At 44.4% G+C, this 17,825-nt stretch overlaps 1 protein-coding gene across 1 annotated transcript in view; it reads left to right on the top strand.

The window, feature by feature from the left end:
• The first annotated feature begins 4,575 nt into the window (after positions 1-4,575).
• LOC126143527 (uncharacterized) overlaps positions 4,576-17,825 on the top strand; it is an 82,391-nt gene continuing 69,141 nt past the window's right edge. Inside the window, exon 1 of the mRNA XM_049915433.1 lies at positions 4,576-4,654. Within this exon, the coding sequence (XP_049771390.1) occupies positions 4,576-4,654 (79 nt within the window). The remainder of the gene's footprint in view (positions 4,655-17,825) is intronic.

The raw sequence follows: 17,825 nt of genomic DNA, 5'->3' as shown, positions 1-17,825 counted from the left end.
GCCAATAGTAAGCGAAAAAATGATGAAATTTCACATGTAAAAAAATTTATTTTGTTATGTTTTTGAACTTCCACTGCTATAAGTGTGAATCCCGAATCCTTCCTGGTCAGGCTGACAAAGTTTTACGAATTTATTTGTAAAAGTACAGACAGTAGAAAATAAAATGTCCTGTGGTGCCTCTCCTGCTCCAAGTCAGCCCGTTTGACGTCCTACCCCAATTAACGATAAGAATAATTTTTCTTCGACTGTAATCACATCTCTTGTAGTTCTTGGTTGTAATTCTTCACGAATTAAATTCAAAATAAAATTAAATTGTCTTTAATTTAATCTGCAATACGATCTGAATTTTTCTTCATCACTTCGTAAATGTTTTTCTAACATGTAGAAACCTTCCTTGTGTCGTTCTTTGAACATCGAGTTAATAGGGCGTCTCCTCGTTAAGTATTGGCACAAAAACAAATCATCATCTTCATCCTCTTCAAAAAGTAAACGCACAATTTAATTAGTCGACATGTTTTCGCAGACAACCGTCGTCTTCGGATTCGAACGAGACACTGTAGAGTCTGTCGCTGGGTACGACAACAACATGTCGCTGTCATGGGCGACACCTGTCTCTGTCCACTGTTGCCCGTCGCTGTCGCTGCGTTCGGAATGTTACCTTAAGCATAAAGCTGTTTCTTACCGTAGTTTGATTTTCTGTGCGAAATAACATCGATAAAAAACAGGTCAACACCAGTACATTGAAGCGCAAAGATATTATTATAGGCATGCGTATTCAATTACAGAGAGATGTAAACAAGCAGAACACGGCGCTGCAGTCGGCAACGCCTATATAAGACAAGTGTCTGGCGCAGTTGTTGGATCGGTTACTGCTGCTACAATAGCAGGTTATCAAGATTTAAGTGAGTTTGAACGTGAAGTTATAGTCGACGCACGAGCAATGGGACAAAGCTTCTCCGAGGTAGCGATGAAGTAGGAACTTTCTCTTACGACCATTTCACGAATGTACCGTGAATATCAGGAATCTCCGACATCGCTGCGGCCGGAAAAATATCCTGCAAGAACGAGAACAACGACGACTGAAGAGAATCGTTCACCGTGACAGAAGTGCAACCCTTCCGCAAATTGCTGCAGATTTCAATGCTGGGCCATTATCAGGTGTCAGCGTGCGAACCATTCATCGAAACATCGTCGATATATGCCTTCGGAGGCGAAGGCTCACTTTTATACCCTTGGTGACTACACAACTCACAGCTTTAAGCCTCGCCTGGGCCCGTCAACACCGACATTGGACTGTTGATGACTGGAAACATGTTGTCTGGTCGGACGAGTCTCGTTTCAAAGTGTATCAAGCGGATGTACGTGTACGGGTATGGAGACAACCTCATGACTCCATGAACCCTGTAAGTTAGCAAGCTGGTGGAGCCTCTGTAATGGTGTGGGGCGTGTGCAGTTGGAGTGATATGGGGGACCCCTGATACGTCTACGACTCTGACAGGTGATACGTACGTAAGCAACCTGTCTGATCACTTGCATCCATTCATCTCCATTGTGCATTCCGACGGACTTCGGCAATTCCAGCAGGACAATGTGACACCACAAATGTCCAGAATTGCTGCAGATTGGCTCCAAGAACACTCTTCTGAGTTTAAACACTTCCGTTGGCCACTGAACTCCCCAGACATTATTGAGTATACCTGGGATGCCTTGAAATGTGCTGTTCAGAAGAGATCTTCACCTCCTCGTACTCTTACGGATTTATGGACAGCCCTGCAGGATTCATGGTGTCAATTCCCTTCAGCACTACTTCAGACATTAGTCGAGTCCATGCCACGATGTCGCCAAACACGGATGCGACCATAATGATGCTGTAAACTGAACCTGGATTCATCCGAAAAAATGACGTTTTGCCATTCGTGCACCCAGGTTCGTCGTTGAGTACACCATCGCATGCGCTCCTGTCTGTGATGCAGTGTCAAGGGTAGCCGCAGCCATGGACTCCGAGCTGATAGCCTATGCTGCTACAAACGTCGTCGAACTGTTTGTGCAGATGATTGTTGTCTTGCAAACGTCCCTATCTGTTGACTCAGGGATCGAGACGTGGCTGCACGATCCGTTACAGCCATGCGAATAAGATGCCTGTCATCTCGACTGCTAGTGATACGAGGCCGTGGTATCCAGCACGGTGTTTCGTATTACCGTCCTGAACCCACCGATTCCATATTCTGCTAACAGTCATTGGATCTCGACCAACACGAGCAGCAATGTCGCGATACGATAAACCGCAATCGCGATAGGCTACAATCCGACCTTTATCAAAGTCGGAAACGTGATGGCACGCATTTCTCCTCCCTTACAGGATCCATCACAAAAACTTTTCACCAGACAACGCCGGTCAACTGCTGTTTGTGTATGAGAAATCGTTTGGAAACTTTCCTCGTGTCAGCACGTTGTAGGTGTCGCCACCGGCGCCAAACTTGTGTGAATGCTCTGAAAAGCTAATCATTTGCATATCACAGCATCTTCTTCCTGTCGGTTAAATTTCGCGTCTGTAGCACGTCATCTTCGTGGTGTAGCAATTTTAATGGCCAGTAGTGTATCTGTAGCGTGATAATCAGATTTAATGAACGTAGTCCACAATTCATGAACTGCTAAACGAGACATAAATGGCAACACAGTTCACTGTTGTAATTTTGCAGATAATTGCATAGCAAATATTATCGTCTGCTATGCAGCACAAATGGCCGTCAGTACACAGGTTCTATTTGCTACATTTAGTTAAGTAATATACTCGCTGCAATCCTGTTTCCACTGTCCTGAAATATAATGACCGTTAGTTATTTGAATTGATAGGCACTGCACTGTAATTCACAAATATGCTGTAATCTGGCTAACAATGACCACTGTTAAAGTAGTTCTAGTTAGGCGTCATGAATCAACAGCTTAAGGATACTCTTTTCTAATTGTAGGACCGTCTGCCCATCTATGCTGTTGCACTACACCTTGATAATTCTCATATGAATATTGTGGAAGATTAGATGCATCTTTCGTATGAAACCATCAGGGATTAAATTTATAAATAAATTAAAAGCACTCCGTCTTCACGCCACGAGTGGACTACCGGGACCATCCGACCGCCGTGTGGAGGATGCGGATAGGAGGGGCGTGGGGTCAGCACACCGCTCTCCCGGTCGTTATGATGGTATTCTTGACCGAAGCCGCTACTATTCGGTCGAGTAGCTCCTCAATTGGCATCACGAGGCTGAGTGCACCCCGAAACATGGCAGCAGCGCATGGCGGCCTGGATGATCACCCATCCAAGTGCCGACCACGCCCGGCAGCGCTTAACTTCGGTGGTCTCACGGGAACCGGTGTAGCCACTGCGGCAAGGCCGTTGCCTAATAAATAAATTAACAATTAATTATTAATAAATAATAAATAATAATAATAATAATAATAATAATAAATAATAATTAATTAATAATATCTGGGATGACTGTGAGATGGTGCACAGAAAATCAGCCTCACGCTGAGCTTGGTGAATTCATTAGTATTTCGGATCCTCTCTGGAGGAAACTGTAAGTGGAGTAGCACTCCCACATAAGACCTTTTCACATCCGTCTGTAATGGACACATCCCTGGGGAGGAGTTTGTAGTGCGCAACGCTATTTTTGTGCCACCAGTTGCAAAGTATTATCTGTTGAGACTATCTTAGAAAACATTATCTGTTGACACTGCCTTTTGCTCGAGGAGATGTCTTTTATAAGGTGTCAGCCATTAACTTCTTCTTGAGTAGTTAGTGTAAAGGCATCATAATGCGTCAATAGTGATAATATTGCAAAGGATGCTCAGTGAGAGAACCGATGACATTCAAACAAAATGCAGTAATAGACATACGTTTGATTTTTATTGCTTTGAATTAGAGTATGTAGTAATCTTACACTCGACTTCTGAACATTGCCTGTTGAATGAAACTGTCACACGAAGGTCAAATGGTCGCAGTTTATCACATATGTCAATTATCGAGAGTTTCTTAATGTAAAAAATCGCTCATGCAGGAACGATAACAAGAAAATTCTTTATTGATTTGATTTTTCCGATAACATTCGTCCAACACACGATAAAATGTTTCAACCCGTGTCCGCTGCCTTCACCTCTCTATTAAACCCAAAATGAACAATTTGCCGCAAATATTAGACCTTTCCCACGTGTGACTCCATTTTATAACGCTTAAACAACGTTCATAAGACTGAAGTACGAAAAATACAATTCGTAACTGCAAGACAAGTACTAGGAATTCATATAAGAAAATGGTAACTGATAAATACACTCATAATAACCTATGCATTCTTTGTAACTACACGGTGTTCACTTGATTTATCGAAATTATTTCGCGCGGAAAATCATACTACAATAAGCAACAAGTGATTCTTGAGCTCACAGGAGCTCAGTCCGTCAGTTGACCTGATGATGGCGACATGTATGATCGCCGAAATATTGTGCCCGTTGGACACTGTAGACCGGCAGTACACCCGTGGATATTTTTATTAATAAGCAACAAGTTTATGCTTACCAATGCGAGAGCAGAGACATGCTTCAGATGCGCCATGTTCAGCTGGTGGGATGGCGGCCGGCGTCAAGCTGCCGGTGGCAGGTAGTCTGTTGCCGGTTGCCGCTGTGGTGTGCGGACATTTGCCACGATTTTACCTGCTCCAAAGGGTTGCGTTCCTTGTCTCCTCCTCCTCATCCTCCTCCTCCCCATCGCTTACTGAGCCTTTCCGCTGGTTTACTTAACATAGAACCAGAATCTCTTCGGATTTTCCGCCACATGTCTAGAGAGAGTTTCGTTGTGGAAACTATTAAGTGCATCTCGCATTGAAATCCGCACCAAATTTCGAGCCTAAGTAAAACTTCGCCAATCTTGGTGATTTTGCGTTCGTCTAAATTATACTTGCCTTTTTCGGTGCTCCTGCAGCGCCTTTCTGTCGTGTTTTGTGCACCATGGGTGATCAGTTCCGTCTCTCATTAATTTATTTAGTATGAATCTCTCGAGTGCTGTTAATACTATTTCTTTGAAGTTAAGCCACATATGGTTTTCACTTACATAGTTTGGAAGGATTGGAGACTGTCTCTTAGAAAGACGTCAAACGAATTTTTAGTTGTTTTTATAAATCGATATCTTTCGCGTTTAGTTTTGGTGAATTTCTTTGTTACGGAATTGAGCCTCGCTACAACTGTGTGTTCACTAATCCCTGTATCCGTCGTGATGCTCAACATTATTGGTAGCTAGGAGGTCAAGTGTGTTTTCGTAACCGTTTACAATATCAATGGCCTCGTGAACTAATTCTTCAAAATAATTTAAAAAACATTTAGAAAAATTACGGAAGTTGTTTTCTATCTACAATAGGACCTGAAAATGTATTTTTGTCAACATATGGAAGGTAGATTGAAATCACTGCCAACTATAATTGTATGAGTAGGGTACCTATTTGTGATGAGACCTCTGCCCATACTAAGTCACAGGAACTATCTGCTTCAGTGTCGCTTGTGAGCTAGAACACACATTACATTATTTTTCCTTAAGTTGTGCTTCTTGTTTCTGTTGTAGTGCAGATCTTTACAATTACGGCTTTTCCCTCCAAAACCTAGGATGCTTTCTCTGTGACCCTGTAAATACCAGAGCTAAACAATATAGAACAACAACGTACGTTACAAGCATAGCATTCTGTATAACTTCATTTCCTTATTTCTAACATTTTAAAATTATACGTCGACTTTAGATGACATGTCAATCATAGATGTTCTTATCTCTATTTAGTGAACGTATTTTCAGTCATGTTTCGAACATTGTCCGGCTACACTTTATTAACTAATGTTTCGCCGCAAGGGAAATCGCATTTTAGAGAGTAAATTAATATGGAGATGTCCTTCTTCTTTTCAAACATTCACATACCCATTTCTTCTTTCCTTGTTGTCTTTTGGGCATGTAGTTGTAGTAATTAAAGTAGGCACAAATGCAGTGATTAAAAGAGAAATGATTAGCGTACATTCGCGTTCTCTTTACATCGCTCCTTTCTTGTTGCTCGCATGAGGATGGACTGTTTCTATCGCAATCAGTAAGCGTGAATGGAAGCTACCGTACAGACAGAGGAATCTATATTTATACTTGGTAGAACTAATTACATACTGACACAATCGTCGGTATTATTTTCGTTTCCCAAAAGTTATAAATATTTCGATTTCGGAAAAGAAGCTCTGTATTTGGCCAAGATGTCGAAGAAGAAGGTCCATTACGTACTGGTTGTATCGAGTAAGATGTGGAGACGGCGGTTTGAAAGCAGACACAAGTAGTACAAGGAAGGGCGTCCCTTACCTGAGGGATCGCTACCTGGCGAAGGGGCAAGTGTGGCAAATGTCCGGCGTTGCAAATGTCCGGCATTCGCCGCTGTAGGACGAGGAACTTCTCGAGCACAGCGATGTTCTGACCTTGATGTTGGACGTTTTTACTGTTACTGGTGGGTCAAAAAGTGAAGCAAATTATCTTTCGAGTTACATCAGTCAGATACCTTTAGCAGACAGCCGAAATGAGGTTTAAAAAATTAAAGAAGGAGTAAACTCGAACTCACAACTTTGCGTCCATATTGCGCGACGTTTACCATTAGACCACGCACGGATACACCATTATAACAGCTCGGGCAAAAGACCACAATTCTTCCAGACACTTCCGAGCCTTACAGTGTTGGCAGATCAGACGGTCAATTTTTGTGCTGCCAAGTGTATATCCTCTTAAATCCACGACCGGCGGATGAATGTTCATTTGGAAGCTACACTTCTGGCCATTACATTGCTACACCACGAAGATGACGTGCTACAGATGCGAAATTTAACCGACAGGAAAAAGATGCTGTGATATGCATTCACACAATGGTGGCGCCGGTGGCGACACCTACAATGTGCTGACATGAGGAAAGTTTCCAACCGATTTCTGATACACAAACAGCAGTTCACCGGCGTTGCCTGGTGAAACGTTGTTGTGATGCCTCGTGTAAGGAGGAGAAATGCGTACCATCACGTTTCCGACTTTGATAATGGTCTGATTGTAGCCTGTCGAGATTGCGGTTTATCGTATCGCGACATTGCTGCTCGCGTTGGTCGAGATCCAATGACTGTTAGCAGAATATGGAATCAGTGCGTTCAGGAGGATAATACGGAACGCCGTGCTGGATCCCAACGGCCTCGTATCACTAGCAGTCGATATGACAGGCATCTTATCCGCATGGCTGTAACGGATCTTGCAACCACGTCTCGATCCCTGAGTCAAGAGATGGGGACGTTTGCAAGACAACAACCACCTGCACGAACAGTTCGACGACGTTTGCAGCAGCATGGACTATCAGCTCGGAGACCGTGGCTGCGGTTACTCATGACGCTGCATCACAGACAGGAGCGCCTGCGATGGTGTACTCAACGACGAACCTGGGTGCACGAATGGCAAAACTTCATTTTTTCGGATGAATCCAGGTTCTGTTTACAGCATTATGATGGTCGCATCCGTGCTTGGCGACATCTCGGTCAACGCACATTGAAAGCGTGTATTCGTCATCGCCATACTGGCGTATCACCCGGCGTAATGGTATGGGGTGCCATTGGTTACACGTCTCGGTCATCTCTTGTTCGCATTGACGGCACTTTGAACAGTGGACGTTACATTTCAGATGTGTTACGACCCGTTGCTCTACCCTTCATTCGATCTCTGTGAAACCCTACATTTCAGCAGGATAATGCACGACCGCATGTTGCAGGTCCTGTACGGGCCTTTCTGTATACAGAAAATGTTCGACTGCTGCCCTGGCCAGCACATTCTCCAGATCTCTCACCAATTGAAAACTTCTGGTCAATGGTGGCCGAGCAACTGGCTCGTCACAATACGCCAGTCACTACTTTTGATGAACTGTGGTATCGTGTTGAAGCTGCATGGGCAGCTGTACCTGTACACGCCATCCAAGCTCTGTTTGACTCATTGCCCAGGCGTATCAAGGCCGTTATTACGGCCAGAGGTGGTTGTTCTGGGTATTGATTTCTCAGGATCTATGCACCCAAATTGCGTGAAAATGTAGTCACATGTCAGTTCTAGTATAATATATTTGTCCAATAAATACCCGTTTCTCATCTGCATTTCTTCTTGGTGTAGCAATTTTAATAGCCAGTACTGTATGTATCAATGTTTTGAGCATTCCATTCTTCTGCACCGAGTGGTGGCAGCTGTCCAAGTTTAGCTATAGTCGGCATGTCTTGCATATCTTGGCGCCAAAATGCTTTGTTTTCGACGGTGGCTGCAACCAGCAGATGGAAGAGGTAGCCACTGGGAGTCCACTTTTACCAGCTGTCGCCAATATGTAAAGTACCTAGGGGAAGGTGCCATACCATTTGCTTCTATATGAAATTATGACAAGAATTTTGAGATTTTCAAAACGAAATTGATGACACGTGTTTGCAAGGTTTCTTCAAGGTGTATGTGATAAAATCATAACTTTCACGTCCCGTAGTAATTTTTTTATAGGTTGAACTATAGAAGATCGTGGTAAGATGGCAAAATTTGACATCACCAATTTAATTAGATACAGGTATTTTATTGCCTAATAATACAAATCAAAAACTGGTAATGCAATTACCGACCATTCTACAGTTGATATTTACTGTATTATAGCACAGTCGTTTCACATATCTGCTTCATCTGTGCGTGTTTTATGAAGCCACTTCTTACAGTAAATGCCCTGAATCCAGTCCACTTAAGGGCTTTTTTTCGTAGTAGTATCTTCTACTCACAACACAGTCATTGTCTTCAGAAATTGGATTTACTTCTCTCCCTCGTTTGGTGGTTGGTGAACTTTTTTTTGCCAGTCCTTTTCTGTTGCGATGCTTTCAAAGTTTGTAGCATTTCCTGGTCTGTCAACAGCCATAAAGTTTTCTTCCTCCTTTTCTCTGGTGTTTCCGAAATTGGCATCGGTGCAATCTTTTAAAATAAAGTAGAGATCCCGTCTTGAGCTGCAGCACTTGCGTTAGATGCAACTTCTGCAATTATGGATTCATTAGGAGTGTTGCGTTCTGAGATGTCATATCCACCAAGAATGTTGGTTCTTTTAGAATGCTTCTCCGTAATCTCAAGGCATTGCCTGAAAATAAGTAAATGTGCCAAAAAGGTATTACGCGTGTCCTTCTTATCCGAAGGAAAATACGGCGCCTTTCCCAGGTATCGTGATGAGTTGGAAGTTGAAACACGGGTTCCATTATGGCAGCAAACGGGACGTAACTGGACGCACACATAGTTCAAGACACAGAGTACGTGATAAACTTAATGTTAGAATTGCTACAAATGTATAGAAATCACTATTATTGTTTTTAAAAATATCTGCTTTCATTTTACGGAGTAGATTTTAACACATATCACAGTTTTTTGGTTCCCAGAGACTAAAAATGTCCGCTATAACAGCAGCTACCGCTAGCCACTCGAAACTTGGACTCGAGGAAGCAGCGGACCGCTGAGTGTTGCGCTCTCTTGACACAGTGAAGTAACACTAGCAAATACACGTCATACACCGATTACCATCTTCCTCCGATTCACTCTATGTGGAAGATTTCGAGGAGGAAGCCAAACCCATGTGTTTTTTGCAGTATGTAGACGACATATGGAAGAAACAAGCTGAATGACTTTCTCATACATCTCAGTTGCATATACCAGAACATTAGCTTTACAGTCGAAGTCGAATCTGATGGAGTGCTCCCCTTTCTGGATACCCTGGTAAAAAGGAGAACGGAGGGCACATTGAGCTACAGTGTGTATCATAAGAATATGCGCACCAACTTACAAACACGCGAGGACAGTCGCCACCACCCGAGGAATGGAGTGCTCAAACACTGGTACATTGGGGCCGGCCGGAGTGGCCGAGCGGTTCTAGGCGCTACAGTCTGGAGCCGCGCGACCGCTGCGGTCGCAGGTTCGAATCCTGCCTCGGGCATGGATGTGTGTGATGTCCTTAGGTTAGTTAGGTTTAAGTAGTTCTAAGTTCTAGGGGACTGATGACCACAGCAGTTAAGTCCCATAGTGCTCAGAACCATTTGAACCATTTGAACTGGTGCATTGGGCTGCCACCTCCCTGACAATGAAAGTCTTAACAAAGAACGGGGTTTCGGAAGAACAACTACAAGGATGAAAAATTCGGAGAGCCCTACGTCCTACATCCACTGTACATCCGGCTGAAACAGAAGTGAAACCTGAGGAAAATGCGGTCATTGAGTTTATTTCTTTTTGTAGCGCATTATTCGGAAAATAGCACGAATTCTTGAGAAACACCAACTGAGGACAGTCTATCGCCCACCAGCTAAAACAGAAGCACGGCTTGATAGTGCCATAGACGACGTCGGACTACGGAAATCTGGGGTCAGATACCTCGCCAATGTGCAAGACATGTATTGGTCAAGCGGTGCGCACTGTCGGAGATCGTTGCCGAGAACATCAATGACATACCAGACTGCAGCACCATAACACGTCGGCACTAGCAGAACTTTGTCTATTAGGATTACGAGGAATGGATTACGATAATAAGGTTCGGAAATAAACGTCTAACTTTTGGTATTATTAAATAATCTTCCGAGATTAGAGTAAGAAAACCGCTTATCAGTCGCGGTAGTGGCTACACCCCTGGTAAGGCCTGGAAACCCACAATTAGCCTGTTTATGAAGAGGAAGGAGATATCCCACAACGGACTGACTTCAGATGCAGTTGGAGGAACAGCGGAGGCGCCGCCAGCACGCATATCTGGGTGCGAACCGTAGACGGAGCAACGATGTCGACGGAAGGAATGGGTTGGGATGGTTGGGGGGGGGGGGGGAAGGGGGAGGTGCTGGTTCAAAAAATGGTTCAAATGGCTCTGAGCACTATGGGACTTAACTGCTGTGGTCATCAGTCCCCTAGAACTTAGAACTACTTAAACCTAACTAACCTAAGGACACCACACACATCCATGCCCGAGGCAGGATTCGAACCTGCGACCGTAGCGGTCACGCGGTTCCAGACTGAGCGCCTAGAACTGCTAGACCACCGCGGCCGGCAAATAATAAAAATCTACTAGAAAATATCGGAAGTTCCGTACGGCTGTTCGCAGATGATATGGTTGTCTATAAGAAAGTAGCAACCCCCTAGAACCGCACGGCCACATCGGCCGGCCGGGAGGTGCTGGGCGCAGACGGCAGGCACAGAGGCAGGTCGGAGGGTGGGGAGTTCAAAAATGTGTGTGAAATCTTATGGGACTTAACTGCTAAGGTCATCAGTCCCTAAGCTTACACACTACTTAACCTAAATTGTCCTAAGGACAAACACACACACCCATACCCGAGGGAGGACTCGAACCTCCACCGGGACCAGCTGCACAGTCCATGACTGCAGCGCCCGAGACCGTTCGGCTAATCCCGCGCGGCGAGGGTGGGGAGTGGAGGTGGGCGGTGGTCAGATAAAAGTGCTCCATTCAGTGTGGCAGAAATTTGGTCGAGTTCCGCGCCAGTGCGAGATCATTAACCCACCTTACACGTCATATGAAGTTCTGAGCTGTGGTCTTATTGTCTCACGTATTGACTCCTTGCTGTTTAAAGCGTCGTCGAACCCGAGGGTGACGTCGCAGGGCGCCACGTTTTCGCACCATTAGAAAGGAAGGTCGTACATACCTTTGAGACAAATTTCAAACTTATATGTCGCAGTGGGAGACAATTACGTGGATTCGAAAAAGTAATCCTTTAATTCTGTTGCGCAGTGTAGAAAAAAGCGTATGCCGCTCGGACTGAACTAAGATGAGAAAGAAAAAATTTCAAAGAATTGCAGCTCGTTTTTTTTTTTTTTTTTTTTTTAACAATCACCAAATAGGGGAGCGAATGACACGGATGCGATAAGTGAGATGCGGCTCCAATCATTAAGACAAATGTGAGTTTCGTTATGACAAAACCTTTCCACGAAATTTCAATCATCAGCTTTCGCTTCCTAATGCCGAAATATTTTGTTGATTCCCACCAACTTAGGGAGAAATTGTCATCGTAATAAGACAAATCAGTGTTCGTGTGGGGAGATTCAGGTGTTCATTTTTCCAAGCGCTATTCGAGAGTGGGACGGTAGAGAAATAGTCTGAAAGCGGTTTTATGAACCCTCTGCCAAACACTTAGTGTGAATTACAGAGCAATCATGTAGATGCAGGTATGGATGAAATTGATGCCATCCTGGCATCAGCTGTTATAGTTTTTGGGAATCCACATAAAACGTTAAACTCGATTATCAGATGGGGATTTGAAGCCGTTTTCTTCGACATACATATAACAATGTTTTAGCCATTGTGCCACCTGAGCCCCCTCCCCAGAAAGTTTCCGTAAAAACTGCGAAACATACGACTTAAAATTTAAAAAAAGGTTCATACCTAATAACGGGCTCCATTTGTAACGGGATCTTACTAACAGGAATAACCCAACAGGTCTCATCGAAGAGGAAATGCGAAAAGAGTAAGTAGTGTCGGGCGTGTGATAGGTCCGTTTCTGTTCCCACTATACAGAGTGATTCCATGATGATGTTACAAACTTTCAGGGATGATGGAGAAGGGTAAATGTATCAATTTTAGGTAAGGGACCCTGGTCCGGAAACGGCCGGGTCAAAAGCCATGAGCGAAAATCGTTTCACTACCTCCGATAGTGTGTATCAAAGACCCAGGCATTTGGAATATATCCGACTTGCTATTCGTGAACGGATGTGGATCCAGCGTGATGGAGCCGCATCTCACTTTCGACTGAGGGTTTGTGAGCACTTGGATCAGACATTCTCTGAAAATAGGTAGGCAGAGGAGATCTTGAAACTTCCTGGCAGATTAAAATTGTGTGCTGGACTGAGACTCGAACTCGGGACCTTCGCCTTTCGCGGGCAAGTGCTCTTCCAACTGAGCTACCCAAGCACGACTCACGCCCCGTCCTCACAGCTTTACTTCTGCCAGTACCTCGTCTCCTACCATCCAAACTTTACAGAAGCTCTTCTGCGAACCTTGCAGAACTAGCACTCCTGAAAGAAACGAGTGGTAGAGCACTTGCCCGCGAAAGGCAAAGGTCCCGAGTTCTAGTTTCGGTCCGGCACACAGTTTTAATCTGCCAGGAAGTTTCATATCAGCGCACACTCCGCTGCAGAGTGAAAATCTCATCCTAGAGGAGATCTTGTTTGATGGCCAGCACGTTCATCTGCTTTCAAACCACTTGATTTTTTCATATGGTTCCATGTGAAAAGTCTTGTGCACGAGCCGCCTGTCGAGACCGAAGAGGATCTCCTGGGAAGAATTCTCGCAGTCTGCAACACTGTTCAGATGGCATCAGGGCTATTAGAAAGGGTGCGACAGAACTATGTGCTACGATGCCATGCCTGCATTAACGCTTGGGGACTCCAATTTTGGACAACTATTGATATTGAAGTGGCTTGTGAAACTTATGTAGATAAATGGAATTCGTTATTACTGTATCGTAACAGTACGAGTACCTGACTACCAATCCATGCTTTGGCCTCTCTGAATCTAGTTACGTGCACCATAACTAATTTATCAACAGGGGAAATTATCTGAGGGTTTTGAAGAGTATTCAACGAGAATTCTGTACGCCACGATCAGCTTTTGGAAGCTGGGGTCTTTCGCCTGAGCACTGCGGGAGATTAAGGTGGAACGTGAGTAGAGTTTCGCTTATATATTTCAACTCGATAGCTTCTTGCCTAGGGTCCTTTACCTCAGATTCATACATTTACCCTTCTCCATCATCCCTCAAAGTTTGTAACGGAATCAGCCTGTATACAGGGTGAATTACCAGGTGAATTAACTAAAATTTGTACCACAAATATTGCGGAAATGAAAAGTGCTATTGATGTGCGGTTTTCACAGCATAGATTGGAAGGCAGGAGCTGGTATTGTTAGCCAATCAACAGATTGTAACAATACTCAGAAAGTGTATTTTTTGTGCGCACACACACTTTTTAAATGGAACCATGCCTATTGACATTAAGAAACTAAAATTAGGGTAAATTAGAATATCAGTGGTGTTTGTTGCAGTATTCTTGGGCGAGTCGTTTACTAGATATTGTATTTTGAAAAGTTCCCACACCAACACTTGCACAATACGTGTGGTAATACGCACTAAATAACAACACAAGTTACGTGGATTCTGACCAGTAACGAAACAATTGCCCATAACAGGCTGTGTTCAAAACAACCACTGACAGCGGCAATACATGCTTCCTGTCTTGTATGGAACGACTGCTGCACACGTGCTAGCATTTGAGCGGAGATGTAAGAGCAGGCTGCAGTACTACGTCATTGTATATCATTGGGTGTAGTCGGCATGATCTTGCAGACAGCGTCTTTCAGCTTTCCCCACAGGGAAAGGTCTACAGGCGTCAAATCCGGGGAACAGGCCGGCCAAGGTACAGATTCTCTGCGTCCAATCCGACGATTTGAAAAAAATTAGTCAAAACATACTATAGTACTTCGTGCAGTGTGGGCTGGACAGCCATCATGTTGGTACCATAGGTTCCTCTTAGTCTGCAGAGGAACGCCTTCTAGCATCCGTGGAATATGGTCTGTTAGAAGACTGCGATACATATGCGCGTTCAGAGTTCCGTCTAAGAAAATCCGGCCTATGAGCTGATGGTTTACCATCCCACACCACACGTTTACATTCCATGGACGCTGACATTCTACCTGACGAATCTATCGGGGATTGTCAACTGATCAACAGTGCATGTTTCGGCGGTTTATCTGGCTATGATTGGTAAATGTGACTTCATCACTATCAAGATACTTGATACATCTGGAGTATCCTGTCTTAATGCCTACGTACAGAAGTTAACATGATTCTCATAATCATTTCCATGCAGCTCTTGATGGAGAGAGATGTGACAGGGACGGAACCCTTGTCAATGGACAATGTGTAGGACACTTTCCTGACTCATACCACTGCCTCATGCGACTGCGCAGGAGTTAACGTGCAGATCAACTGCAACAGCAACAAGAAGATTAATTTCTCTCTCTTCTGTCGTCACTTGTTTCCTTCTGTGAAGCTGTCTAGGTGTTATATTACCACTTTCATACAGCTGGTTGAAGAGTTTGATGAACAATTGCCGAGAAGGTTGACATCTATTGAGTTATCTTGCCGCACACACGGCACAAGAACGAACTGCTTTCTTCTTACACCCTCCTTCTCCATACACTATGAACATGTTGGCTTCTTCTGCATTGGTAAATCCCATAGTCAACTCACGATCTACTGCTTCAACTGTCACACGCTGACTAGCAACACGCAGTGCACTCAAGGAACACACAAGTAAACTATAAGCAAACAACAACATCGTTCCTAGCAACTACGCAGGCTGAATGACACAAACAAGAGTCAGTGTCGCAACTTTTCTAAATACGATATCCCGTAACGACTCTTACAAGAATCCTGCAACAAACGCCACTGACATTCTAATTTACCCCATTTTTAATGTGGCATTGTTCCATTTAAGGAAGCGTATATTCGCACAGAAATGCACTTCCTAAATGTTATTACAGTCTGTTGATTGGCTAACAATACGAGTCCCTGACTACCAATCCATGCTGTGAAACCCGCACGTCGATAACACTTTCCATTTCCACAATATATGCAGTGCAAGTTTTAGGCAATTCACCCTGTACACACTGGTGGCTGTTAACATTGCCACACGAGGAAGGTGGCGTGTAATAAACGTAAAATTGGCATTAAGTGTACTACATGCTAGAATAAGCAACACACAACCACACAAAGGATTTCCTTCTTGGGGCCTTGGTCCTGCGTCACGCGGTTCGGCCGTGTTACTATTGATTTGGCAGTGTTAGTTGCAGAGAGTGGCCGGATGCCCTTCCTGCCGCCACCCCGAACCCCCTGGGACAGAATGAGTGTACTGCAGCTGTCAGTGTCTAGTGTAAGCCATGGAATTGTGCGAATGTGCTCAAATGTCTGCGAGTCGTGTAACTGAGGCGAAACGTGGGGACCAGTCCGGTATTCACCTAGCGGGATGTGGAAAACCGCCTAAAAACGACATCCAGGCTGGCCGGCATAGCGGCCCTCGTCGGTAATCCGCCAGGCGAATTCGACCCGGAGCTGGCGCGCCTACCCGAGTCCAGGAAGCAGCGCATTAGCGCTCTCGGCTACCCCAGCGAGTAACCACAGAACGGATGTAGGAGTAATATTTTGTATATAAGAAAAGACTACTCAGTGGGATTTTCAATCACAAATCGCATTTGAGTGTTGTTTGTTTGTGAGAAGATACTGTTATGCCTCATGTTAAAACGAGAAAAGTTTACCAGCACATGTCAAAATTCGACAGCAGCAGAATCGCTGCTTATCGAAACTGCAGTTTCTGTACTATTGCTGCTCCCATTCGTTGGATCCAGAGATCACTGGTAGGATCCCACGACTGCGATGTGCATGTGGAACCGATGGGTTCAGGAGGCCCATACTCAACGCCATAAAGGATATCAGCTGCCCGAGCGACTACCGCCTGAGAGAACAGCGTAGGATCTTGCAGGCACGTCACGCACCTTGAATCAGGAAATGGGCTTTCTTACAGGAAGACAAGTATCCACACAGACAGTGCAATGATGTCTGGAGCACCATAGACTGTCAGCACAGCAACCATTGTTGCAGCTTCCCTTGATGTGGCAGCAAAGAGAGAAGCACACCAATAGTGGTGCGCCCAACGACAACAGTGTCACAGGGTACATAAAACGATCACCTCTGGTTCACTCAGCCAGTAATTCAGACAGCAGGACTTACCTTTATAACTGTTGAGGCCGATGGCTGCGCTGTGTCTTCGAGATCTCTGTGACGTTATCTTCCAACCAGATAACGGAAGTATATATGTTGCCCATTCTGTCTGTGCTGGTCTGTTGCCCTGGTCAGCATGAATATTGTAATCCCCAAATCCTCGAAAAATAAGCGAAAAATATACCAGTTCGAAAAAACAGATAAAAATTCACTTGACGCCTTCCTGAGAGACAATCTCCACTCAGTCCAGATTAATTATATAAGTGTAGACAAGATGTGCCTTAAATTCAAAGAAATAGTATCGGCAGCAACTGAGAGATTTATACCAAATAAATTAACAAACGACGGACTGATCCTCCTTGGTACACAAAATGGGTTAGAACACTGTTGCAAAAACAACGAAATAAACATGCCAAATTTAAACAGACGCAAAATCCCCAACATTGGCGATCTTTTACAGAAGCTCGAAATTTAGGACGGACTTCAATGCGAGATGCCTATAACAGTTTCCACAACGAAACTTTGTCTCGAAACCTGGCAGAAAATGCAAAGAGATTCTGGTCGTATCTGAAGAATGTTACCGGCAAGAAACAATCAATGCCTTCTCTGCACGATAGCAATGGAGATACTATCGAAGACAGCGCTGCCAAAGCAAAGTTAATGAACACAGCCTTCTTAATTGCCTTCACAAAAGAGGATGAAGTATATATTCCAGAATTTGAATCGAGAACAGCTGCCAACATGAGTAACGTAGAAGTAAATGTCCTCGGAGCAAGTCTTCTGGTCCAGACTGTTTACCAATTAAGTTCCTTTCGGAGTATGGCTCCGAGCACTATGGGACTTAACAGCTATGGTCATCAGTCCCCTAGAACTTAGAGCTACTTAAACCTAACTAACCTAACGACATCACACAACACCCAGTCATCACGAGGCAGAGAAAATCCCTGACCCCGCCGGGAATCGAACCCGGGAACCCGGGCGTG

This window comes from Schistocerca cancellata, unplaced genomic scaffold (genome assembly GCF_023864275.1).
Source record: "Schistocerca cancellata isolate TAMUIC-IGC-003103 unplaced genomic scaffold, iqSchCanc2.1 HiC_scaffold_822, whole genome shotgun sequence".
Lineage (NCBI taxonomy): Eukaryota > Metazoa > Arthropoda > Insecta > Orthoptera > Acrididae > Schistocerca > Schistocerca cancellata.
The sequence above is the reverse complement of the archived record's forward strand: the minus strand, read 5'-3'. Positions and strand labels throughout refer to the sequence as shown.